Source organism: Haemorhous mexicanus, chromosome 1, assembly GCF_027477595.1.
Source record: "Haemorhous mexicanus isolate bHaeMex1 chromosome 1, bHaeMex1.pri, whole genome shotgun sequence".
Classification (NCBI taxonomy): domain Eukaryota; kingdom Metazoa; phylum Chordata; class Aves; order Passeriformes; family Fringillidae; genus Haemorhous; species Haemorhous mexicanus.
The window spans coordinates 69,588,018-69,615,025 of NC_082341.1; the positions used below are offsets into that span (position 1 = coordinate 69,588,018).

General features: G+C 41.1%; 2 protein-coding genes across 21 annotated transcripts in view; one reads left to right on the plus strand and one right to left on the minus strand.

The window, feature by feature from the left end:
* The window catches only part of F13A1 (coagulation factor XIII A chain), a 206,647-nt gene that overhangs the window by 31,098 nt on the left and 148,541 nt on the right, over nucleotides 1–27,008 (plus strand). The window contains exon 2 of one of the 20 annotated variants that reach the window (XM_059853063.1): nucleotides 11,532–11,598. The exons of the other annotated variants lie outside the window; for them this stretch is intronic. The gene's annotated coding sequence lies outside the window, so the exon portion shown is untranslated. The remainder of the gene's footprint in view (nucleotides 1–11,531; nucleotides 11,599–27,008) is intronic. 20 annotated transcript variants of the gene reach the window in all.
* LY86 (lymphocyte antigen 86) lies at nucleotides 328–26,674 on the minus strand. The gene is made up of 5 exons (XM_059853145.1): nucleotides 26,323–26,674; nucleotides 12,650–12,736; nucleotides 11,052–11,180; nucleotides 4,060–4,112; nucleotides 328–1,073 (listed from the first exon to the last, which is right to left on the minus strand). Exons 1-5 carry the CDS (start codon nucleotides 26,441–26,443, stop codon nucleotides 978–980), a joined length of 486 nt encoding a protein of 161 aa, XP_059709128.1. The 5' UTR covers nucleotides 26,444–26,674; the 3' UTR covers nucleotides 328–977.

The window sequence follows — 27,008 nt, forward strand, 5'->3', positions numbered from 1 at the left end:
GTCTCTACACTCTCCAAGCCAAGATCCTCATCCCATGTGCTGCCCTATGCTTGGTTATCTATCTACCCATCAGTTATGTCAGCTACAAAGGCTCCTGGAATGAGATGGTTTGGGGATGTGCTGCACTAGGAATATAATTTGTGTTACTTCTCCTGAGGCTTCAAAGCAAGAAACAGTTTTTCCTCTGTGAATATAAAATATGTGTAAACATGACTGATACTTCATAACTAAAATGTGCTTTCTGAACTTGTTTCCCTCATCATCATTTTCCCCCCTTAAACTTTGGAGAGATCCAAGAATCATGACAAAAAATGAGAAAAACCAGTCTTTCATTATGAATTTATTGAGAGGCAAGAAGAGCACATAGCCTAAGTACAGAATGATTCACGCATCACTTAAAAACACATTACAGAACAAAAAATTCCAGACAGACTCCAGAAGACTAGAATGATATGAATCCAGTGACATGACATCGATCACTGGAGAAAAGGCATGTTCATCCTATTTCCTTTTGTTCTGTGATTATAACAAAAGCTGTGCTAGTGGAATCTCCAGACAGGCTCCAGAGAAGATTTAAGATGTTGAGTTCTGTAACTGCATAATATGTGATATATGTGAAAGTCATCTTCTAGCCTGTGTTAGAAATGGATACCTCCATAACTTATTGCAAAAAGTGTTTAGGCTCTCGCCTGTTCTGCCTCATGCTATTTTCATCCTAAGATGAGAGTGTTGGTATTGGATACTTTCTTTTTACAGCTGTATATATTAGAAGAAAGAAGTAGGCTACAGTGTGCATTTAGAGATAAAATTACCACTAGAGGATCTAGTAACTTCTTGAAAATAGCAAATTATAAAGAGGAACAGCATGAGAATCACCATGTGAGGATTATTTTCTTCAGAATCATTGTAGCATGCAAGCAGCCTACTTGACTTGAATAGTTTTGGTAGTCTGTAGCTTTCATGAAATTGGTTTGTTGCTAATAATAGTCTAAATAATTTTTCACAGTAAAATCGGCACAAGCGACAATGACGTGATCTTGATTAGTCAGCTTTGCTGAAAGTGTGTAATCTCCCTGTATGAGAAAAATGCAAAGCAAGAGATTAGCCCATCAGTACTATATAACTGCTTAAATTTCTGACTCCTCTTTTTAGAAAAAGAATAATTCTTTTCCCATCAAGTTCCTCCAAAACCTTCCTACTCCAAATGTTTCAGAGGTGGTAAAGGATGTGCCCATATTTTCTGCCCAAATACTCTCCTCAGGGATATCAATGCTGACAGCACAAATTGAAAATTAAACAGTGCAAAGGGAATGAAATGTTTTGCTGCATTAAACATTCCCTTCAAATCTGTAAATTCTGTAAATTTGTAAATTCTCATAATTCTTATAAGCAAGCACAATATGGCCTGTGCTGTTTAGTAACTGGAAAAAACAGGTGCTCAGTTCTCTGGCACTTCTCTTACATGGATCTTGTTGTTCAGTGTTAGTGATATGAATTTTTATAACAGAGCACACTGGGGGATGTGTGTGTATAGATGACTCAATCTATAATGAATTCCTATATAATAAAACAAGAAGTAGTCTAATTTCCAATTGTGTAGTTGAAAGTATGAATTCAGGCTTTGGGGAGAACTTATATCATAAAAAACCCCAAAAAACAAACAAACAAAACCAAAAAAAACCCAAACAAAAAAATCTGAAGGTTAAAGAAGCCATGGCTATCTTGTATAGGTCAAAATGTCTCTCCAGATACTGGAGAAGTACTGTACAGGGAGGTGACCAAGGTGGCTTTAAGAGATTTGGAAGAAGAGGTGAACTAGATTTATTCACTGTATATTGCTGGCACTGCAGTAATATTTCTGGGTTTTTTTGCTGGAGCATGGAGGAGAGCAAAATGTGGGGTAGGAGAGGTTGGCAGCAGTGACCTCCTGGCTTTGAACCACAGAATGCTCTTGCCCTGTTTAGAGCCCTTCTGGTTGTGGATTAGAAGGAGTCATGGCTAAAATGAGTCAGGCTTCTCGGCATTTGCCTTTTACAGTGGGATTTTTAAAGCCATACCTTGTCTGCGTCCTCACAGAGAGGTTCAAGTTAAGAGTAAAATCTAAATTTAGAGAGAGGCCCAATGGCAACATGGTCCTGAGAATAGAGCCTGGTTGTAACTCCTGTGTGGAGGATGCAAACACCCCTCAGGCTTCTAGGATGAGGCTGTTCTTTGCAATGAGCAGAAGATGATTGCTGTATGGAATCATTCCTTTTTGTCAGCATGGGAGGGTGGTGTTATTTGCCTGATTTATTAATTAACAAAAGAGGCTTCCTATTCCTTTTCTCACAAGCATATTAACTCTCTAAAAACTTATAGTTTAATTTACAGAAGAGACTTCATAATAACTAATTTCCATTGCTTATTAGTGATTAGATTTCTTTTTTCTCCTTCAGAAGAATTTTTTTGCTTGTGGTGAAAAATGTTATTAAAAGAGGCTTGTGATCAGTCTTGGAGTTTCTGGCTCCAGAAACTAGCCGAACATTGAGCTAATTTGCCCAGAACTGTAGTTTTACTGGTCTGTGTGCATGTTTCTATGGCTTCTTCTTGGTTTAAAACCTATTCTTCAGTTTGTCTTGAGGCTTTACTACGTAAGTATGTTAGTAAATCTGCTCCTGGAGCAGGATGATGATTGATGTGAGCTCAGGCACTCCTGTGTGAGACATCAAAAGGCAGTGCTCAACACAGCCTTTGTGAGTAAAGCCTTTAGGGAAGCAGGCTGGTTAGGGTGGGATAACAGCCTGCATAATGGGGGTCCAGCTCCCTGTGGGAAAATGAAGGTCCTGGTTGCTGCTATCACCAAAGGAAGACTGAGACATATGAGATGGTAGTACTTATGGAGGCTCGATCTTCCCAGAAGCCAGCTATCCCTGTTATCACCTCTGCAGATCTTGGCAAGTTCGGTTCTTTGGGACTCATGTCTTTGTTCTGTAACCCTGTTCTGATCCTGTTTTCTTTTTCTGCCTGGAGCAATCCAATGCTGAGCAGATCCCAGACCTCATCTTTGAGCCTCTGACATATATTTTATGTCTGTTGCTGAAGAACTGAGAGCTCATGCTGTGCCTCTCCAAGTAAATCCAAGGGGTATTTGACTGACCACCTGAACTCTATGCTTTTTCAGTGGTGACTGTGATCCTTTCTTTGCTACATTCTCAACAAGATGCCTTGATAATCAAAGACTTTGCCTTCCTCCCCTCAGTCCAGTCTCTTTGTTGTATGCCTCTAAAAAATCCTTTGTTATGTACTGATCAAATATATCTTCATGCAGTTAAGAGACTGTTGCATTCAGCATTTGAATTTAGCTTTTTTTGCAGTGTGATTCGGTTGAGCTTCTAGGAGACTTAACTGTGTATGGAGAAGGCCAGTAAAAAGTATCTGTAATGGATGACCAGGAAATCCAGAGCAGTGCCTAGAGGACTGCCCGTTTTCTCACCTTCCTAAGAAATTATTTTTCTTATTTTAAGGTTCCATAAATTCAGAGAAAGTATTCTTGGCCTAATAACTTGCACCTTCAGTTGCCACCTAGAAGACCTTGTTGTCTCTGCCTGACACCATGTATGTACAGTGGAACACATTAAATTGCAACAGTTATCTAAAATGCCTTTATAGCCAGAGAGGATGAATGAACTTCTCCAAATTGTTCAGTTCACTAAGGGCTGAGCAAAATTGCAGCCTTGGTCTCTTGGGAGTCCCCTTCAACTGCTTATTTTCTTGCTATTTTAAGAGTAAGAGAGGAGGAGCCTACTAAAGAACTCTATGGCTGTCTCACTTAATGCTGGTACAGACATCTGCTATCCTGAAAAAAAAAAACTTTGTTGCCGGATAGTAGTGCCTCTGTAACTCTTTATGAGCAAAGCCACTTAATTTCATATTGAAAAAGATTATTTGTATAGAACACTATCAGATCCAGTGTGCCACCTGGGGAAGCCTGGAATGTGCTGGGGTGATTGCTGATAGTCCTCTGACCATACCTTATCTGGGAAGCCCTTCTGCTTGGGAACGCAGCTGCAAACAACTTACCTGAGGGATTTCTTTGATTCCCAGTGTGACTGGCCCCTCATAATAGAGATGTTCTGGAAAGCAACAATGGTGGTGGATGGTTAGATATGCAGCACAGGAAGGAAAAAGTCAGCTGATCATAGATGATTTTTTGGTAATAGCATTTCAAAGCCTCCAGTGACAAGTATTGTGGAACTGCAAAATGCTCCATACACAGTTCTGCAATAGTCCCCTTGAGGGAAATATCAGGATGTCTACTGCCTTATGGGGAAAGCAAGGCAGAATTTGGGCTCAAGGAGCATCTGCAGCCCATGTGAATGGAAAAGGTGGCACATCTTTGCACAACCAGGTGGGAGTACCTATGTCATCACACACCCTGAAAATGAAAGGGGAGGGGGGGACTGCCAGACTCAAGTCCTTCAGCATGAACTATTAAACACCTGCAGCTGCAGCAGTTGAACTGTACTGTTTTGGTGACTTTTAGAAAAACCCATCTGAGCTGAGTATTTGTGTAGGTGTGGACTCGTGACTGCTTGCTGAACATGACTTTAAAATAATAAGAACATGTCTGTCTCTCTGCTGAGGGAGTGTTCAGCAAGAAGTTACATGATGTGTTAAAGCCATCACAACTGTGTTGGTGACTGGAATAGAGCCTGGGAGTTCCACCTTCCAATCCTCATCTCCCTAATCGTACAAGGCATGCCTGCTCTTGGCTGTTGAAGAAAGGGCAACTTTGGCATTAATGGAGAGAATTAGCAAGCTGTGCTGCAGTTCCTCCTACTTCTTCGTAGCTTACTGGGCCAAACTGTGCAGACTTGACTGAAAATAAAACTTGTAGATGTTTCAGTATTTCAGAATTTCTTGCAAAACTTGCCCCACACGAGTCATGGAAAAGTCTAAGAACTGTTTAAGGATTCTTTTTTGTAGGTGTCATGAAATATTCCTTACTTTGACGGTGACAGAGGAGTGTTTCACCATGTTTATATGAGTATGTGCTGGCATTTTGATGCTTGTCACTTCTAGAGAGTTTTAGTCTAGTCTCACTGTTGGTTTAAACTGTTTCTTGTGAAAGGTTGGAAAAAAGCTCTGTAACCTCTTTAGATTGTATGGTCCATCTCACCATGTATGGACTTGGAAAACAGTCCACAAAAGTTTTTCCCACAGATGACGTGAAATGTTAGTCTTGTAACAAAATTCTATGAAACAATCATGACAATAAGATAAACTAGGAAAAGGAGAAACTTGAGATATCAACAGTGTTCTACACCTTTGCGTTAGTGAGAAGTTTGTTTAATGCAATGCCCTGATGATCCTGGGAGGTGTAGACGATGCAAAACAACTCAGTGTTGCCTTGAAAAACCTAATCCCAAAACAGAGAACAGAACAAGTGTGTCTTGGCTTGTCAATCTCAAACTGATCAGCTATGCTGCAGCAATTGTACTGCACTCATTCCCCTCTGCATCCCTGGCTAATTCATGTGGACAGCAAGAAGTCTTGTTTTCAGAGAGCAGTCACCATTGCTGCTTGCTTCTGTGCACAAAGCCAGAGCCCAGGAGTCTGACACATCTCCACTGCAGTGTGCAGTGACTCAAAAATTTTAAAAATACAGTACAGCCCACCACTTGGTTCACAGCTTTAATAGACTCTAAATGGGAATTAAAGGCACTGAAGACTGCATAATGATGAGTGACTCCCCTCGGTGTTGTGTGTGTCAATGTGATCTAAGGCATATTGGGAGCTGCCCCCTCAGGGTGGTGTGGGCCATGCAGTGCTGGGGCTCATGCTTTGTGCGTCCTTTTGTTCAGTAGAGAGCCTTCCAGGACTACCCTTTCTTCAGTCAACTCACAGCCTAGCAAATCTTGGATGACAGCAGAGGAGGGTGGAGAGGAAACTGGGCTGTGAACAATCACCCAAAGCCCTTCTGCATGGGGACATGGAAGATTCTCTTGGATCACGTGGCTTGTTAGGATCTCATCTAGGCTCTCAGAAAGAATCTGAAAACATAGATGCAGCATTCAGGCTCTGCAAAGCCTGTATTTTAAAATGAAGTAGGTGTCATCAGGCCATAAATTTGCTTCTGAAATGATGGCAATGCTAATCTCTCATCTAGTGTAGGTAGAAGCTATTTTTCCCCACACACTTCACTGTGATAAAGTAACTAGATGAATGCAGTCTCAGGGCTCTGCCTTAGCCCACTCTGAGAAGTTTTCCTTGATTGCTCTGATAGGTTGTAGCTATGCCTTTGCTCTGTAACCAAAGAATTCACTGTCATGGGCTGTATAATCTTTTAGGGGGGCCTTCAAATGTGGAGCAGCAGGTGCTGCTTGTCCAGTCTGAGGTCTACATTTACTGCTTTGTGCTTCAGCTTTACCCTTATTTATCTTTCTTTAACTGGGGGTCTTGCAGTGGTTCGGCTGAATCATATGGAGGTACTGGCCAAAATCCAGTGAAAGGCCACTGATATAATCAAGAGACTAGAACATCTCTCCAATGAGGAGACTGAAAGAGCTGGGACTGTTCACCCTAGAGAACAAAAACATTAGGGGACAGCACATCAATATGTACAAATACCTGAAGTGTGGTTGTAAAAGAGGATGGAGCTAGGCTGTCTCTACTGGTGCCTAGTGGCAGGGCAAAGAGGCAGTGGGCACAAGCTAAAACACAGGAGGCTTCTCCTGAACATCAGGAAAGACTTTTGAGTCAGCACTGGCAGAGGTTGCCCAGAGAGGTTGTAGAGCATCCATCCTTAGATATATTTAAAAATCTTGCCCTGGGCATGGTCCTGGGCAACTGGCTGTCAGGTGGCCCTGTCTGGAGTATGTGGAACTGGATTAGATGACCTTCAAATGACTTTCCAAAGTCAACAATTCTGTGATTCTGTAACCAGTCCTTTAGAAAACTCCTGTAACCTTCCTTGCTTCAATGGGGAGGGGGAAACTATGCTGTTTTGAAAGTATGTCCTTATAGGAAAGCAAGGGCAGCTTTCATTTTCAGCTAGTTGAGACCTGACAGAAAATACTATGGATTCATAAATCTGCTGAATTTTATCATTCATATTCACTTTGGACCATGGAAACTTCCTCAGTGGATCAGGCTTTTCAAAGACCATTCAGTGTTCCAGTTGCATGGGGATTTCTACTATAATTCCAGAAGTGTAAACATCCTCCAAGGCTTGAAGGACTGCAGTTTATCACAGCATCCTTATTATGCATTTTTTTCTCCACATATTCATACATTTTTACATTCCTCCATTGAAAGAGGATGAACACATCTGCTGCAGTAAGCATAACTGTCACAAACACTGAGCCTATCTTATTGAAAGAATTCTATGGTCTTCCTGGAGAAAAGCCCAAATATGGTTGTAAAAAATGCTCACATATTTGGAAGAGCATAAAGCATGAGTGCATTTTTCCAATTAAATATTCCCCTTTTTCTTTTTTTGTCTGCTGGTAATTTATGGTACCTGTCAAGGATGCTGTCATCAGTGATTTGCTTTCAGCCCTTTTTCGTATCGATTTATCTAAAAGTGATTTTTGTAGAACTGCCTAGAAAATATTTCTATTGTACCACTGAATCAAGGTGATACTACTGTATTTTTGTATCAGCTTTTCACTGTTTCTGCCAAAAAGGACTTAGTCCTTTTCATTGTTAGTGAGCATGCCTTTAGGAGTTTCCAGTCTGAGGCAGAGTTTTCAAATGTGTAAGTAAGAACTTCCTGAGGATTACTTCAAATTACTAGTTATCATTTGTCATGAAGATGCCTCTCCTTCCTGACTAAACACCTATAATGAAATTCTCACTCCTCTTTCTCAAATCTTCCTTTCACTGAAAATCTTTATGTGTTCTCACACTCTTACTCTATATAAAGGCCCTGTACATCTGCACCCACCTCTTCCTTTTTCTATGTTTTAAATATTTTTAGAACTTCAATGCTCCATGTTGGAGTTCTTCTAGGACACAATCTTGCACTGATGCAACTGACATACAGCTTCTGTGGGTGCTATGGATGTAGGAATGATGTGAATAACTGCCAGCTATAGATGTATAGTTGAGTGGGAAAAAAAAAAAGTAAATATATGGCCAGGTGAGAAAGATTCACTCTTTTTACTGGTGAGGAAAAGATGAGGTGAAGAGGCTAAGCAAGTGTGTCAGCCCAAAGACCTAGCTTTGTGGTATAGCTGCTTTCTCAGAAACAGCTACCAACATTCTCAATGTGATAGCCAGTCTTTTAATTTGTGTTATGTTCCTACTTTTATTCACAAATACTGTTTTAGAAACTTTCTCACTGTAACACCTACTGAAAGGGACAATAATGTAAAAGAATGGAGGTCTGAAGCAAGGTGGGGGTTTCTCTATGATCTGGGGTGTGTGCGCAAGGAATTGTGCAAGGTCTCTGATGGTGCCTATGTCAGTTGAGCCCAAAAGAAAATTTGCAGAGGAGGCAGCTGTGTTTTTGTCAAGTAGCTTAAGCCTGCAAGCTGTGGTTGGTACATTGCTTAATATTACCCTGGTAGATCTTCCACTCTGATTTTAGTGATTGCATTGGGAAATCTGTTAAATCTTACATAACTGTTTTCTTTTGAGGAAATGGGAAATAACTAGCACATTCTACTAAAAAAGAGGAAGGCCTGAGTTCATGTTATGTCACAAAGAATTCAGCAATTTTGTTGCTATTTTTCCTAAATAGGCAATGGCAAATTTCCTTGCAAACTTTGAGCTAACAACTTCACAGCAGACATATAGCTCAAAGAAAAAGATCTTGGAATCCTATTTATCAGTCTGAGTGAGTAGTGCCAGACATGACCTTTGGTTAACAAAAATAGTAAATACTATATGATTATGATGAACATGAAATCTCCAGCTATTTTAAGTCTTTGCAGCACAGAGAGTATTTCCAGTCATGAAAAAATGGTAGCATTATAGGAGAGCAAATATAAATAAAGGAAAAAAGTAAACTTCCCTCAAATAACTAAGACTTTGCCACATCCGGCTCTTAAAAGTCTCTTTTTCTTGTAATGTCTGCTCTGCTTTTCCCCACAAGTAAGTGGATCAACAAAACCTGTAGAAGGATGATGTTCTGTCTAATTTTGGACAGGGAGGGGCAGGCAATTTTTAGCCTCCTTGTGAAAGGCAAGCAAATTCTGTGTGAAACTACATTTAAACTCAGGTCAGGTCTGGCCAGATGTTGGAAATGTTGCTCATACAACAGGGAAAAAGGGACTCTCCATGAAAACTTCAGTTGAAAGGGCTCTCTGCTGTCCTGTGTCTTAGTAGTCTGCATACTCGGCCATTCACAAGTTGCCCTTCCTGCACAGACATTAGGTTAGATTTACAGCTGTGCAAATATGGTAAATTGTGCCTGAACTGCCTTAAATTGGTCTTCAGCTCAATTCTCTGTCCTAAAACATGAGGTAGATTTGACTGTCAACTAATTAAGAAATACCCCATTTTCAGTTTGAACCTGGCTGAGAAAGTTCACTTCTTTCCCACGGTGACTTAATTACTAAATAAAAACAGCTACTGGACGTGAGGGTGTGTATTAAAAAGTTCACGGCAGACGTCTTTGCATTGAAATAGGGGTACTTCTAAATTAAGATATATAGTATTATTTAAACAACAAACTATGTGTTTGTGTCATAATGTACTTCAATTAACAGAAACAATCACCTGTCAGTTTAAGATTAAGAGCCTTGGAAACCCCAGGAGGTTCTGGCTTTGTAGCTTAATGAGTGAATAGCAGTTTGTGCTCAGCTCAGGACTGACTCTACTTCTCCTTAATGTATTCACTAAAGGATGTTATTAAGTACTTCATCAGAATAAGATAGTTTTTCAGTAGGTCTGTGGGTGGGTTTTCTCCTCTTGTAATTCAATACACAATTGAAGAAACTTCTGAATTTAATTTTTTTGTCTATCTGGTTTACAGGATTTACATAATTGGTTGCTCATGCAGCATTTCTCTATTATTCTTTGTGATAGTGTTGTGCAGTGTGAAATGTCTTAGTAATTTTCCAGGAGCTGTCTTAGCAGTAGTGCTGTGCATGGTCTTTAAACTCATGGCCCTTGTGCATGAGTTATTGCAGTGATATCAGCTTGAAGATGCCAGAAAGCAGAGCTTCTGTAACTATCTGGTGCTCTAAAAATTTCAAACTTCTCTGTGGCTCTACTTGTTTTTTTATAAAATCAGCCTAAATAGATGATCATGATTTAAAAATTAATGGATACATGCCTACTGCAGTACAGAAGCATGACCACAGCTCTTCCAAACATCGCACAGCTATCTTGGCACTACCTAGCCTGGGTCGTCGCGGGAGGGACCTTGAGGTGCCCAGGCTCACCTGGGCCCAAAGATGCCTGGGGGGGTTTTCTGGGGGCAAGCAATAGCACTCTCGACCAACTAGAGCAAGTCTTTGCCAGCTGGCAGTGTGACTGGCATGAGCTGAATTCATCTGACTGCTGCATAGGCACATGTTGAACTGAAAGAAGATGCAAAACATAGATGGTAGCAAATAGTATCTTGTTCCAAATATCCTTATTCAAGGATATTTCCTCATAAAGTGATTAAAAATTGCCTTTAAGGACAAGAAGCGTGACTTGCTTAATAGTGAAGAACATGTTCAGAATAGTTGTTTGTTTGCTCAGCCATTTCTTTTACAGAACTAGCCTTTATTTTTGTCATACTTCTTGCTCACATGACAAACACGTGCCCCTAAATAGGGCTTATGGACCTCCCTGCTGGTGGATGGGGGTCACATAACCACAGTTCTTTTTAATGGACTTGAAATCCTATGGGTGTGCAATATTCTGTGATTAGAAGTAAAGCAAGCAAACAGGTTGGGGGCAAAAGCAGGCCCTTAAATTAAAATGTCTCTGTCCTACTGTGATCCTGTCACCATTAACATGCTGGTGAAGTAAACAGAATGTTACAATATATTGGTGCAGTCAACAGCACAGCAGGCACATCCTGCTTGGAGTATTCAGTTGCCATCAAACACTGAGAGGGCCACCTAAATTACCTCCTTTCTTCTTTCCACAGAAAATAAGCTTAGAATGACCCGGCCCGCAAAGCGTCTCGGAATAGGTTAAGACAGTCTTTCCATTTACGATCATGTCCAGCTTGACATAGAGCTCCTTGATGCTGTGTCCTACACACAAAAAAGAAAGAGAGCTCAGAGAAAGTGCAAGGATAAACTTTATTTTAAAAGAGATTCTATTTTTAACTCCCAGTTGTTTGAGCCATTAGACATTTTCTCTTCACGGATGGCTCCTGATACATGGAAATCTGTTCTTCAGGAACAGATCTCTAGGCTCTTCAAGGTATATGGCAGGGGACATAGTAGCAGTTCTCTTGATTGTTAAATAAACTATACCATAACTATATGGGGTATAGTTTATTTAACAATCAAGAGAACTGCTATTATTTGACCTCTGACTCTGAGGTTAAATGGTGTAGCAAATCTCCTGTCCTTACATCTAAACATTCCTTGTGTTCTTAGCAGAGGGATCATATCCAGTGGGCCCCTGGGAGCAACCTGTCACCTGTAACTGCTGCCTGGGAAAACAGTAAGTGGCCTGAGCCAAACCTGTGCCAGGGACCAGCACAGCAGCTTGGCAGTGCTTGGAGGTTGCCTGCTTGTGCCTGGCTTGCTCACATGGGCAGAGCCAGTGAGGCTACTGGATTTAGATGGAGGTCCTGTACTCTGACTTGTGGGAAAAGTATTTGCAAACATCTGTAGTGTGATTTTTTTCAGGCTTGTTTACCTTTGCAGCCACCTGAAAACTGGTGCTCCCTGGACAAATAGCCTGCATTTGTCTCACAGGAAGGGAGAACTTTTGCATGCAAGGAAGCATTCCCAGGTGCTAAAAGACACTTGGCACACAAATTTATTTTCAACACCAAGAGCATACAGCAGCACTTTCATATTTATGCTTTGGTAGTACAGGATCTAGATGAGCTTGGGACTCAGGTCTGCAAGAGGTGGCTTTCCTGTGAAAGAATCACAGAGCAAGCTATGGCTAATATTAAATTGTGCACCTAGTTTTTATCTTTTATTGGTGATCAGTCAGGTGCTGAAGGGTATAATTTCAGCTAGTGCAGGTGGCAAACTGATGGTGTTACTGTTGCCTCAGGTCAGCACTTTCCCAGAACACTTCTCTGTATGCTCAGGAGGGACAGAGGGGTATCCCCACGTTGCTCTGTGGGAGTCCATTCAGACCCCTACCTGCAAGGGTCACAGCCTTGGAAATTTGGTTCTTGTGTCTCTACTGACACAAGAACGTGTGTGACAGTCAACAAGACTCTCCCCAGAAGACGTAGCTATGAAGATGATGAGCTCTAGAGCAGCCCCCCCTTGGCTCTCCACATGTACAAATGAAAAGTAGGAGCAGAATAGGGGCTGAAAGCTGATATGACCTCTTTAGGGTGACAGATATAGTCTGAGGCTGAGCTGATAACAGAACTGACATTTTTGTAACTCTGCACAGGTTTTGAAACTTCTAAGAAATGAAGCCTATTCATATTTTATAGGAGATTGTCACCCTTGCTTTCTTCTTAATACCAGCACTCACACATGAATTATCTGTGTACAGCATGAGAAAATAGCAATTCACTTACTTAGGACTGTTGCACCTCTGATGTTAAAGGTGTGAGTTGCAATATCAGGACAATGGTCAATGCTGAGAGCAAAATCTTGCTGGGGATCTGTTTGAAGACACAAAGTAGTGGGTTACAAGTTGTATCTTTAATGAGATACTTTATTGAGACTGTATATATAATATATAAAATATAAAAATGTTATAAAAAAATTTACATATTTCTTAAAAGTTCTTCAAGAAGTCCTCAGAGCTGCCATACCCTGCATTCAATAGCTACTTCTGTCCTTCCTGCCCCTTCAGTCTGAAGTGCACTCAGGTGAGAGTGCACCTGTGAGAGGTTAGAATCTACTGTGTGGGAAAATGAACCAAGCTTGAAGAAGAAAAGTTCCCCAAAATGGCAGGTGGCCAATACTTATTCAATGATGAAGTCTCAGCACAGCTGCTCTTCCCAAACTCTGCACATTGCCATTCCTTCCTCAGCACTGAGGAGCAATTGGTTATGGAGATGTTTATTAATTAATTTGTGTCACAAGATGTCTTGGTGAAGCTGATTAGGAAACTGAATTCTGGAGTGGGATGAATAGTCCAAAACTGAAAATAAAATTGTGTTAACTGAGATACTGCAGTACTTTTTTTTCCTGGGTCCTTCATCCTGTGGTATTTCTAAGCCAGAAAATATTCTACATTTCTCCTTTTCTGGGAGACTTCAGCAGAGCTGTGGGGCCAAAGGGAGTCCTTTGACTGATAATTATAATGAAGGCGATTCTTTCCAATTCCTGCAGTATCCAAAAAACTCTAAAACTCTTGTAAAAGCATAATTGTTTTCCTACCACTTCCACCTTCTTCCTTGCTAGCCTCCATAAGACCTGATGCTGTGCCTGAAGGCTTGCTGACATGTCACTCTCTGGTGACAGGCAGCAGCAACCACTGACAGCTCAGCTGCCACAACCAATAGAATGTGCAATTGTTTTCCAAAGCTGTGGCAGGAGGGGAAAGATTTGACCAATTTGGAAAAATATCTTGAGCCTCAAACTTGCTTAAGGCATAGTTTTGTCCCTCATTGTGGCTTTCCAGCCAGCCTGTACATTCAACGTAGTTCTCTGTGGAAAAAAGAGAAGCAACTGTGGCATGTGCAGAAGCAGCCATAGGCTCCTTGGTTTACTCAGATCTGGTAGTGATAAATATAGACTTAGGAACTGAGTTCTGTTTCTAAGTTATTGTTGCTTGAACTAATCTTCTCACTGAGTTGAAAATAACAGGTTGGGAGAATTTTCCTTTGATGCTGTGGTGAAACTTGAGTCGCAACTGTCCTCTGTGAGGCTGAGCCAGCATCCCCATAATCTAACCCTGTTTTTGCAGCAGTGCCCCACAGCTGTAGCAGCTGGCAATCAGCAAGCCTTTGTGACCAAAACCTGATTGCTTAGAGGAGATCACAGAATGAATGAAAGTGTTGAGAGGGCCTGGAGGGCTCTAACTAAGCCAGGCTTTGTGAGCCCACAGACTATCAGTGTGGGCTAAGAGCCGAGCCTAAATTTGGGTAAATTAAAATGACTGTTCAAAGGAGGGAGATAAAAAGAACTAATATTTCTAAATCTCTATGTCCCTGTGCTGGATTTTGTCCTCCACACCACTAAAGCAGTCTCTGCAGTTGCATAATCTGCTTGGGACAAAAAGTTAGTGCCTGCAGTCGTTTATCAAGTGTGGCCACAGTCAGAGGGTTGTCTTTCCTCTTTTTTTCTTATTCCTGTCAGTTCCAGCTTTGTTTTTGCAGCTTCAGAAGCTGTTGGAATCGGTTAGGAGAGCAGTTTCCTGCCCCAGCTGGAAAGCATGTCAAACTTCTCTTTTCTCCAGGGCCGTTACTCCTGCTTCCCCTCTGGTTTCTACCATCTCTCAGGGCTTGGCTTCCGCATTCCTTCAGACTTCTGCTAGAGCCCCTCTTGTTTCTGTTTTGTGTGTGGTGTGATGATAAGGTTCAGGAAGCAGCTGCTCAGATTCAGAGCAATTTGGGCATTGATGCCTACAAATAGTGCTGGTTGTCAAGTTAGTAAAATTGTTGGTTCTGTAGTTTCAAGAGGGAGTTATGGTCAAACATGGCAGTAGAACATACATAATGCTCTTCTCTTTTCAAAGAGACTAGGCTGTACTTTAATGAACAAACTAAATTGTGGTGTTAGGGCTAGAATTTGAACTTTTAGTTTAAAATTTCTCAGCAGTAACTGAGTGGAAAGGGTATGTTCATGAAACCAAGATTTTTTTGAAAGCTTGTGCTTCTTACAATGACCCTGATCTCAGGGTTATTTTAGTTTGGATGTCTGTTTATTTCTATGGGTTGAGCTCCTTTGACAGATGATACATTTCATAGCGCATTGTAGCCCTGGATGTCTTTTACTGCACTGCTAGTGATGCAGCATAGGATCCTGACATATCTAGGAGATGCTGTCTGATCCTCAGAGAAGAAGAGAGTGTGGAAGCACTCACATGAGGAATTCCAGAAAAATTTTTGTGAATTGGAGCATTTGGATTTTGTGTTGTTCTCTGTTGCTGACAAATGTAAAATTTTCCACTGCCAAAAGAACCCAAATTAATTTTCTGACCATCCCTGTGGAAATTCCTGTTCAGATTTAGCAATCCAATTTTGCAATCTTAGATACTGTGGCATATATGGGGACCTCCTGCTGAAATCAATTGAAAGAATGGCTGTGTTGCTAAAGCTGTGGTGCCAGGGTTTCTGAATTCCCAAACATGTATGGAGGAACGCTGCTACCATAACAAAATTAATGAAACTCTTGGGGTTTAGCCACGTGACAAGTGAAGGAATCTGTAAATTCAGCTGGGCTATAAGGGATTGTGCCATACTTCTCTTTCCTTAAATCGTGAGGAGTGCCTCCTGTGGCCAAGGCAACTCAAGGAAATTGCCGTTTTTGTTTTTCATCTCAGATGTACAACTGTGAGTCACTGTGTGTCTCCTATGAAGGTTTAATACTTATTCTTCCATGTTTGCCTCAGTTTGAAGTGAGCTGGTTAGACTGAAAAAAATACATGTTATGTCTTTCACATGTGCAGAGCAATAACATTTACTGTTAGATCTCTAAAATACGTGGGGCTGCCCTTCAGCCTTCCACTTCCCTGCAACATTTCATGGTGCACAGTACTGTATGTTCCCAGACTTCCCTCCACCTACTCCCTTCAATCTGCTCTCCCATAATTAAATCTAGAAATTCTTTAACTGGTTGCAGAATTTTGCTTTTCCAGTTCAGCTTTGATAAATCACCAACACATAATGTTGTTGGAAATTTTGCAAACACATTGAGGTTTATCAGTGAAAATCTGCTTACTGAGGGGGAAAAGGGCATTTTTTGTGTATCTAGTGAGAAGGACTTAGGCTGCAACATATTTACAGCTAGCATGAAAAGTGTCTGGAAGCAGAATTTTGACTCAAGCTTCTCTCTAGGCAGTACTAAATTTTGGGCAAGTGCTCGGGGAAACAGGAAAGTCTTTGGCTTTGTAAACCGTCCACGCACTCCAAGATCTTCCAGACCTCTTATTTGAACCTGATGCTGTGGCTGAGGCTGAGCTCCCAACTGTATCTAGACCTGAATGTCCAGCTTTTGCTGAAGACTGGCTTCTGTAGTACAGTCCTGCTTTGTGAGGGGTGAGTTTGGGATGTACCTGGCATCTTGCTACTCATCACCCCTGACATGGCTTAGTGCCAACTGAGCCCATGCATCCCACCACCCATTTCACCCTTGCCCAAGTACCCTGGTGGAGATTTGTTCCTATATTGATTTGGAATGAGGTTTTCCACAGCACTGGCACCACAGATTTCAGCCTGACTTATTATTCGAGGTGCTCACAGTGATGGGTTTGGCTGGGTTTTTCTTAGGAGACTTAGCAGGTGTGTGTAGCATAGCCTGGAAGCTCAGATGAGTTCCTGAACTTTTCTTTCTGGAGTTTTTTCCCCCTGCTTTTGTTCTTGGCAAAAGGTTCATAGGTAGATTAGCTCAGACATATTTAGAGCAGTGTAACCTCAGTGACAAGGACAACAGATGGGAGCTCCCTTCTGTGCCCTGGTTACTGCAGTTGAGGGCCCAGTGGCTCCTGCCCCTGCTGAACATGGGTCTGCAGGAAGGCACAGGGCTGTGAGCTGGGGCTGCCTTTACACTCCTGGGAGGGGATCTCCAGAACACAGGATGAAGTGGACAGCTGGGAATGATAATGTGCTAACCCACTGTGGCAATGTCCCTCAGAGCCTGAGCTGCTAGATGACTAACTGGGCATTTCAGAAACTGCACGGCCAGATGGGAAGCACCTGTTCTAGGAATTTTGCTGTGCTGGTGTACAACAGCCTGTCTTTTATTCTTCTCTCTCCCTTCCCCCCTCTCCCCCCCTCCCCCCAGCCTTTTTTACTATCCTGTACTGGCTTCCCTCTCTTCTGAATCTGCTCTAAAATCATATTGTTTCCATATGCCCATGAAAATCAGTGGTATGAGTGAATAGCAGCAGCAAGCAGATGAGCTTTGCTTGTAAAAGTCCACATCTGTAAGCCTTGGAGTGGTAAGAAGACCCTCCAAACTGGTTAGCTTTGGGTGATTCAAAATAATAATTTTAGGAGCAGATAAGCCACAGAATGGAATGAAATAGCACAACTGCACTTGGCTAGGGTCAGATAAGGACAAGCTGGTGCTAGAGGAGATGGAAATTAGCACAAGGAAGAAACATTTAGCAATTACCCAATACTCCTTACCGTCAAAGCTCTTAATAAAATTAAATCATTAGTCTTTACAACATTCAAGGTGATGAAAGGAGAGGGAAAGAATGAGGAACTGTTTGGGATTTCAGACTTTATGTATTCGTTCAACAATTTCCCTTTAATGTCTATTTAAATAAATTAACCTGAATGCTCAAGGTTATATTTGCCACTGGAATCTACTTATAGGCTACTGAGGAAGCAGCATCAGGTGAATTAGCAGCTCTGCGGTTATGCATCTGCATTTCTCTGAGCACCTTCAGTTTAATGAACTTCCCTTTAGGCCTGCCTTCACTGCATGCCACTGCCACCTCCAGAGGTGTTCTGTTCAGAGAAGAGCAGAATAAATTGTGAGACTCACACTGGCTGTATCTACTTTATCATCAGAATGCTTCATCCTAGGACATTTGACTTAGCTATGACCAGCTCCAGGCTTTTGCCAAATTCAGTCTGAAACTCTGGCCTAGTTCAGTTCAGTCACTCTGGCCTCATTTGCAGAAGTCACTGTATGTTTTATCACCTGAACTTTTCTGGCTTGCTTAGGCAACATAGAGGAGAAGGAATAGAGAAGATTAGAGTTTGTTTATCCCTAATGTCCTGGGGTTACAGGCTGTGGGAGTTCCCCTTTGCAAACACTGCTATCAACTTAAGATTGCTTAAACCCAAACCTCCAAAGCTTTTGGAGATGTCCAATGGAGTGAATAACTCTGATTCCTTTCTGATAAAACCAACATGGCTGTAGAGGGAAGCCTGAAGATTTGGTTTCAGTGTAATCTATAAACTAAAAAAGCCCAGGACACTAGCATATGAAACTTAAAATGTGACCTTAAAAAAAAAAAAAAAAAAAAAAGGGTTTATACAAGTTTTATAGAAGTTAAATAATTTCCAGTCCTCTCCCAAGAATACTGAACACTGGTAATGCATAGAGCAGTTATATATTTCTTGGTTAGATTGAGGCACAGGCATTACTGGCTGATGCCTGTGACCTTAGTTTTGGAGCAAGGTGATTTCAGTGTCTTACAAAGTTAGTTTAAATAAAAGACAAAGATTTTGTCTTTTGATATTTCAAATAAAACTCATTGCGAGGTATAACTGATGTCCAAATGTGCAAATATTAAGAAACAGTAACTTAGAAGGCTTCTCCAAATGTCAAGTGGAGAGGAGAGGAAGAGATTTTCTGGCACCAGGCTGATGTAAAGAGGTGGAGGGAAGCTCCTGTGAAGACAGAAGGTGTGAGGGGTTCTCTGCAGGTGCAGAGTTGTGTTTGGGGATGGGGGTGTCACTAGCATGCATCAAGCAGCCTTGTCAAAGACATGCCCTGAGTCTCCCTGCCTTTTCCTGCCTGAACCACCTTTTCTGAGAGCAAGCTTGTTAAAACTGTTGGCTGAGGCTTGAGAGGAAGCTCAGTATCTGAAGGCTCTTCCCTTGCTTTTGCCAGAGGTGATATTTGGGAAAGGGGAGTTTCTGTGCTTTGTGTGGTATGACAAAGCTTTATCCAAGCCTGTTTAAGAGGACAAAACTGAAAGGTGCAGGCTTTGAGAGATAGCACACATACATCTGTACTTGATAATCCTTATTTGTCCTAGTTAGCTTGAGAGAAAAAGGCAGACAGGGCAGGCTTCAACTACAGCAGTGTAACAAGAAAATACTGCATTAATCTGGGCCCAACAGGGACTGTATTAGAGAGAAAGTCTTTGTTCTTCTGTTGGTAAGAAAACACCATGCCCTGGATGAATAAGATGCTTGCAGTAACTGCCTGTATTCCTAATCGGAGCTGTCTCTTCCCTCTTCAATGTGTTGGGGGCTTTTTTTAATAATTTTTTCATAGTGCCCTACTTGAGACTGAGATCTCTGGACATCAGTGCTTGCCAGAATGACTGGGGATTCACAACAGACTTTCAGAGTTGTGTCAGAAATAGAACCAAACATTGCTGGAAACTGCCCTGCTGTCAGACACATGCCATGCTCTGGGATAGCAGCTACACCGCTGATTATACAGAACAATAATCAGCAGCATATAAATGGGCTAAATGTTCCCATTTTCTCATGATGGGTTTAAATCCACTACAGGAGCATGGCAGTAAGCTACAGTTGGAATGGCATGCTCCCTCTGCTGAGGAAACTAGCTGGGTTCCCACCTGCCTGATCACTGTTGGATCATTTGACAGGAGCCATCCATCTTCAGGTGAAGAAGAAACTGAAGCATTGAATTAATTTGCGGTAGTTTTCAAAATGCTAGCTGTTGGCATCTAGAAGCTCTCCTGAGTCTAAAAGCAGCATCTGGAACAGACCAAAGGGTTTTGATTCGGTATGTGGTGAATCTGTAAAGGACATTTGGACATCTTGTGCCTGCTGGCCACTCCCTAGTTTTAGGTTGCCTCCTTAAAGTTGGTTCAGTGACACCAACACACAATAATGCTGATGTAGGTTTTTCATTTTGAGGTGTTATTTTTTCTTAGAATACTTTGGATTTTTTTCCCAATGGATATTAAATTGCTGTGAGTGTCTGATCTCCTGCCTCTATTTTCTTTGCTAAACTGTAGGCATAGTAGGGTACAGATATATTTTGAAGCCTTGCTGGCAGCTTTAGATGAAATGATGTGGCAACGTAAAGAAATTGTAGCAATGCTTTATTGCTTAGAGGCTTACAGAGAAAGCTTTGCATAGGAACACTTCTCATCAACTGTGGTTTGTTTTTGCTCCTGACTTTATGCAGCCTTTTGAAAATTTCTGCTTTATGTAATACAGGAGCTAATCTCAAATTTTTATCAAATTGTTAAAATGGCTGTGACTCACCTGTTTAGTGTATTAGAGTGCTCCCTCCATAGGCTCAGATTCAGTATCCAATAGCAAATGACAATATTTCCTTGCCCACAGTATTTCTTAACTGTAATGTAATATACCATTTTTTAGGTATGTCTCTCCTATATGTTTCCAAAGGATAGAACATAATTTTCTGTGGCTTGCCTTCTGAACTGTTACCATCATCCTTACATCTACCTTGGTGACTCAGTGGCTACAGCAACCAAAGACATGACAAAAGTGAGTAGGTGAAAAACATGCCAACCAGTTAAGATTTATCAGCTGGAGATAAGCAGGAGAGGCTGTCTCTGCTTAACATAAACAACCCTCTTTTGCAGTCCGTGGTGCAGGACCTAATTGATTTGGTGAAGAATTTGGCTCTGTGAGGGAACCACTGAGAACTAAATTAGATGGGAGAATTTAAAGCCTGGTGGGAGAAGTTCAGCTGAGGTTAATTCTCTCCACTACTAGTCTCACTGAAAGCATTAATATTGATTTTACTGAAAGATTTAAAGTCTAGGTACTGAATCTAATGTTTTTTGCCAGAGTACCTTGGAGGTATGAAATTGTCTCCTGCTCCTCTGTGTCATTTACATTTTAAAACTTACTAAGTACTCTCCCCTCCTAAAGAAGGGGGTGTTCAGAATCACCTCAAGAGTTCATATAGAAAAAAGAAAGTTTGAATCCTCTAATGAGATGTGGAGAATGAAATAGATGGGATAGTTTTAATTCATGGAGGGACCAAAATTTTAAAAGAAGATTTGCATGTGCACTCATAACTATGCTACCTTGATTCTGATGATAGTTTCAGTTTGTTAGGATCTGGTGCCAGAAATATACATGTACACATCTGGTCTTTCCCTTGGAATAAGTAAATTATACCAGATGAGTTCAACAGCAAAGCTATGACAGTAAGATGGCTTGGACAGAGTAAACACACACAAAAAAATTGTTTTCAAGTGGAATTCTTAAGTTCTTTGATTGTTTGCCCATTAGCAATCTATGCAACAAAAGATCAGAGGGGAGTTGGTGTCGTGTGGCTTTAAATAATTTAGAAGCAGAAGCAATTGCTGGAGACTGTTTGAGGGAAATAAATAAATAAGTCCAAGAGAAGCATCTGGCTCAATCTGTCTGCCAAAAATCCAAAGAATAATGGAAAAAGAAACTCTTTTTACCAAGTGTCTGGAAGAACTTTTGCCCTGAAGAGGCATCAGTGAGAACGTTTTCGCAGACCTTTCTTTCCCAGCTGAAGCTATCAGATTACTTACATTCTTTAAGTAAAGATATAGGTGTGTGGTCAAGGATGGAAAAGGACTAGTTACATTGGTTGACATAGAGAACAGAAGGTGATATGCTGTAAAATTAGTGCCAATTTAACAGTACTGTTTACCAATTGGTATTACTGAATGAGCAGGTGTATTTTTAAAAATATACCTGATGTTACAGTTGTATTTTTAAAAAAGGAACAAGTGGAATTTAAGAAAAATAGTATCTTTGATCTCTTAGTATGTAGGAGAAAGTATAATGAGTGTGTGAGGGGGACCCTAGTAAGCCTGAAACTCTTCAGAAAGGACAGACAAATCATCAGGAAATTGTGAGCTAATTGGTCTCACTTATTTTATTTTAAGCCCTGAGAAGTTCCCTTAATAGAGAGTTTGACAGGAGCATGTCTGTAGTGCACTATCTTACCAGAATGGGTTCTACACCCTGTTGAGTTCAGGGGCCATTTTAACAGAGATCCAAATCTGAGGCTCACACATTTAAAGAAAATCCTTAAAAATGAGAGTTCCTCTATCTACAAATGCAATTTAACCTAAGTATGTACTGAAGTGGGCAGTGCTACTCTCTCCTATTGTGCTGCTGGAGGCCAGGAAAAAGGTTTATAGAACTGACCCCGTTTCAAGTGTGACGTAGAACTATGCAAGCAAATATGGAGCTCACTGGATATAGGTTCAGCATGACCTTCCTCTGTTTTGGAAGAGGCATTGTCATGTAAAAATAATTTCCTATATGACCAGATTGCCCTGGTTCTTTGTCTAGCAGAAGACATGAATTATAGCAAGTGTTTACCATATCCCTATATATGTTTTATCATTTTAAAATTTGTAGATATACAGATATAAAACTTATGAAGGGTGCAGCCAATTTCATATTTAATTCAGAAGGTTGAAATGAATACTGTTTGCTCCTTCTCCTGAAACTTTAATGGCTATTAACCTTGCTTCAGAAAAAGAAAACAAAATCAGATATGAATTGGGAAAAATTGTTTGTCTATATTTAAAAATCTCATGTGGTCTAAGTAGTGTTTCATGTAGTCTTGGGAATATTTCTGAAGATGTCATCTTTGAATACTACTGCTTTAACTCTTCTGAAGAGCTCCCTGAAATTCCCTGTTATTTATTCCAGTGCACAGAAAACAGAGTCCTTAATGGTTGATGGTGTCCATATCCTTTTTTAGAACTTTCTGTCTTATCAGTGTTTGTTTCTGCACTGTAAAGAAACCTACAGCTTCAGGCAGTGGGCCTGAAGATCGCTCAGGTTCTAATCTAAATAATTTAATTAGATAATCACCAAGCTTGCTGGTTGAAACAAAAGCAGGCATTCTGAAGTGCTAACGTGTAATACAGGTCCACTTAACATTTCAAGACAGAGCTGTAAAAATAGTTGGAAAATATTTTTCATGTGTCTGCAGGAGCAATCACCTGCTTTCCCTTATGAAGGGGGTCCCATTTGAACACTACATACTAAGAATGTTTTCATGGCTAATTAAGACAATTAGGCTTTACATGAATGGTCTAGAAGCAGGTGCTGGTAGATGTGTTAGGGAGTTATGATTTGTTGTCTCTGACTGCATTGCACTTTGCACTTCCAAGTGGATGCCTATTACTCAAATAACACTGGAATCTGCCCAGGGCACTTTGTTACCACTGCCTGCCTGCCCTTCCCTTCCCAGACAATTGCCTTTTATAATGTAGCTAGAAAGATCAAAAGCATTATTACAGTGAAATTAAAAGGGGTAGAAATTGGCCATTAATGTAGCAGGTTCTTTTCATGTCTGTGCATAGACTTGCCAATTACTCTTCTCTTTTCTCAGTCAGAGATGTTAACCTGTGCTGCTTTTATCTCAGGATCTCTGCCCAGGTTTCTAAAGTGATTTGTGGTCATTTGAGATCTTCCTTCTTTTTTGTCACTTGTTCCTGGGAGGAAGAGTGGCCCTAATAGGAAATGTCTTGCTATTTATAGGCTGTCTCGGTGTTATGTCTCCTGTGGTTACATAGAGGAGGCAGCACACTGTCTATTTACTCTACTTTTAGACCACCTGCCTCTCAGCTTGATTTTCTTACCATGGACTTGCTGCTGAGCTTTTTTTGTCTGATTTTTTTTTTACAGATGCATTATACTGATCACTAAGATCTTGTCTATCCCCTTCTTTTGATGCATGACTTGGAGTCCTGGTTATAGAACATTAATCTGATGTGGCTGAGTGGGAATGGGGATGCTTTCTATAGGATCCAGAGGATGGGCTGAGGCTGTATCTTCCATGCTATAGGAGCAGGATGCAGCTAGAGCAATTGCTTGTGACCAGCAATTGCAACTTACTCCTGGGTACAGGAGATGGCTTCACTTTCTCAGCTATCCACCTAAACTTCTCTGTTGCATTAATCACAGTTATATTAGCCCATATTTTTGAATTTGGTCAGATTTTTACTGCATTATAGGAGAGGATCTGATAAACAGCAAAGCAAAAATGGGTACTTGGCTCCTCTTTAAATGCTCAAATTGAATTATAATAATTTGTTGAGAGAGGACATTAGGCTCCAGAAATTAGTTGTGAAATACTTGGTAAAAATTCTTTTAACATCCTTATGTTTTACTTGATTCAATCCTAATTCCCTGATAGCTTCCTAGAGTCTATAGTAACAACATTAGAGGTGAAATCCTCACCCTCTTGAAGCAAAAAGGCAGTCCTTTACCCAAGTTTTTGTACTTGTTACTTCACTGTGGCTCCTGTTATCCCCCAAATGGGACATCCTCTGATATCTTCAGTGGAGCAAGAAATACCAAAGGGATTTCTCAGACTGGAGGGACATATGGGGCAGTATTCCTCTGAAATAGCTGAAGAGTGTGGGCAGTTGCCTAATATCAACTCTGCAGCTGCTGCCATTACAAATTTGTAATGGGAAGATTTGATAAGGAAATGGTCTTGTCAAACACTGACAAGCCTGTGTCCTCCTGGGTGAGAACAATTGGCAGGACACATGAAAAATGGATTTATGTTGTGCCCATCTAGTTATGGCTTACAGTGAAATGAAGTAGGGGCAAAGCTCCCCTTCTTCTGAAAGGGTGATCAGCACCACTGTGAGCTTGCCTGTGAGCTCAGATAGGACAGGCTCTTCTCTGAAGCAGATGTCGACTAGTGTACTTGGATTGATCCTCCTGACCTGTAGATTTTGGGGCTTGACCCCAAGCACCTTAAATTCTTCTCCTTTATGCAAACTGCTGGATTATGAACTGCATCTGCAGCAATGCAGACGGTGTATCCTGGACTGATGCTACACATGTGGTAGCCTCTGGAAAAAGGCAAGGCAAGACATTGTGATGGTGGTTGTGAGTTGCCTCAATTTTAATCTGACAGAGCTTTAAGGGAGAAAGGAACCTGACTTCAAACAAGAAATCTTATTTAATTCTTGCATTGTTTCCACATCTCTGTAATCTTTTCATCTCCCATAGCTGTGCCCAGGAGAACAGATGACCACTCTAAGTGGTGGGACCTGACCTTTATGATCTCTGGCTCGTGCTTCTCAAGCTGTGAATTCCCTCTGAATGAATGTACCTCTTATCTTTCTGTTCATGGTAAACCAAAGGAAGTGACAGAAACTAATGACTCTAAACAAATGCATATTGTTAGCTAGGCCAGTGATGTGCACAGTAAGAAGCAACATTTAACTGGCACATGCCAGCAGACAAATTCATCATACTTTGAATTCACTCAGACTGTAGCTGTGCCTCTGTGTCAAGGCATCTCATGCTGACTGAGACCTGTTGAGGGAACAGAATTCACTTACGCAATAAACTTTTACTGAAATGAAGGCAATACCAAAGTCTGTATTCAATATCTAATTAAATATTTTCTTAATGCATTATACCCATTTATACAAGGTGAAGCCTGACTTTAGTCCCCTGGGAGCAGGCCAGTAAAGAATAGCATTACAAATATTTATTTACTTCTCTTGTCCCTCACTGGCTTTATTTTAATGGGTGTGCAAAAACGCATGAAAGCTACAGGCGAGGAAAAGCCCCCGGGAAAACGATTTGTAACTGGATGAATTGGAAAAACAAACTCTAGGGCGCTCATTTGCCATGAATCGCTTTTCAAATCACGTGCGGAAAATGAATGAGGCGTCTGTGAATCTAATTCCCTTTGTCCCAGTTGTAAAGCAGATCAGTACAATAGGCAAGGCACACGGCCAGCAAAGCAAGAGGTGGAAAGCAGGCACCATTCAGTGAATTCATTTTCAGTCAATTCCGGTGTCGCTTGCTCCTTTTCTTCTCTACAGATTTAAAGAACAAACAAAACCCTGTGATCCCTGGGAAATGCCTCTGGTAAGGGCTGCTGCTGAAGTCTCGCTAAGCACAGTGGCAATGGCAGAGAACATGAATCCTTCCCACTGTCACACTGGGTCCCTTGTCATTCCTAGTGGGAGGACAGAAAGCACATCACCGCAGCCTCATTGCACATTAGGAAAGCAGAAGATCAGTGCATTTAAGAGCCTGTTTCATCCCAAGGGTAAAAAAGTTAAAGACCTAGGGTCTTCCTATTTTTTTTTAACCTTACTTCAAGATAAAGATCTTAGTAATCTCTTTCATGATAAACTGGATTTTTCACAGTGGTTTGTTATTCTGAATTGTTACATTATTTCCTCTTTATTATCTTCTAAATACAGTTAGGTTTGTGTGTATGTGAACCAAAACCAACTGTACTTGAAACACGAAAAATATTTTAGATGTGAAACCCAGTTCAGGTTTGGGAGTGTAACCCTTCTATTCACTGCCTGGCTTTCTAAGCATACTCACTGTATATAAGAACAATTCTCTCTGTTGAGCAGCTAAAAGGAAAATGGAAATGTAAAAAAAAATCTCACCACAGCTTTTGTAATATATTTCCAGGTTGTCCTCTTTGCAGACTGTGTGCGTAGGCCACTGTGTGCTGGCATTGATGTAAAGCAGGACAAAGATGAAAAGAAGAGCATTTGATGTCTTCATGGTGGTAGTGGTAGTTTGCAGGATCACTTCTGTCTCTTGCTAACACTCCGGAGGGAGGTGTTCCTTCCTTTCTCCAAGGGACACGGGACTTACAACAAACGTGCCTGCAAAAGGGTTAAGTGAGCCAGTGCACCCACAGCTTCCCACAGTGGGTATAAACAAGAGGCTACTCAGAATTGGAGGGTGTTGTTTCCGTGTACTTCGACTTCTGCTTTCTGCTTGGTGTTAAACTAATGACAAATGAGCTAATCACACCTACTCACTGCCCAGCATAGTCCTGCCTTGGTGCCTGCTGGAACAATGCAGCAATGTGTTTATTTCTGCTCTTGCTGCCAGTTTCTTCTCTTGAAGTCAAAGCATTTGGGACGAAACTTCAAACAGGCTTATTTTGCAGCCTTCTGGCTGAAAAAAAGTTGCAATCCAAATTGCACCATCTTAATCACACAAAGTCAGCCCAAATTTTGGAAGATGAACAGTTTGGTCTCTATGTTTTTCCTAGTAACAAATCTGTCGTCTGGAGGGAAAGGAGGTGTGTCTGATAAAGCTGACACCACATAAGCAAGTC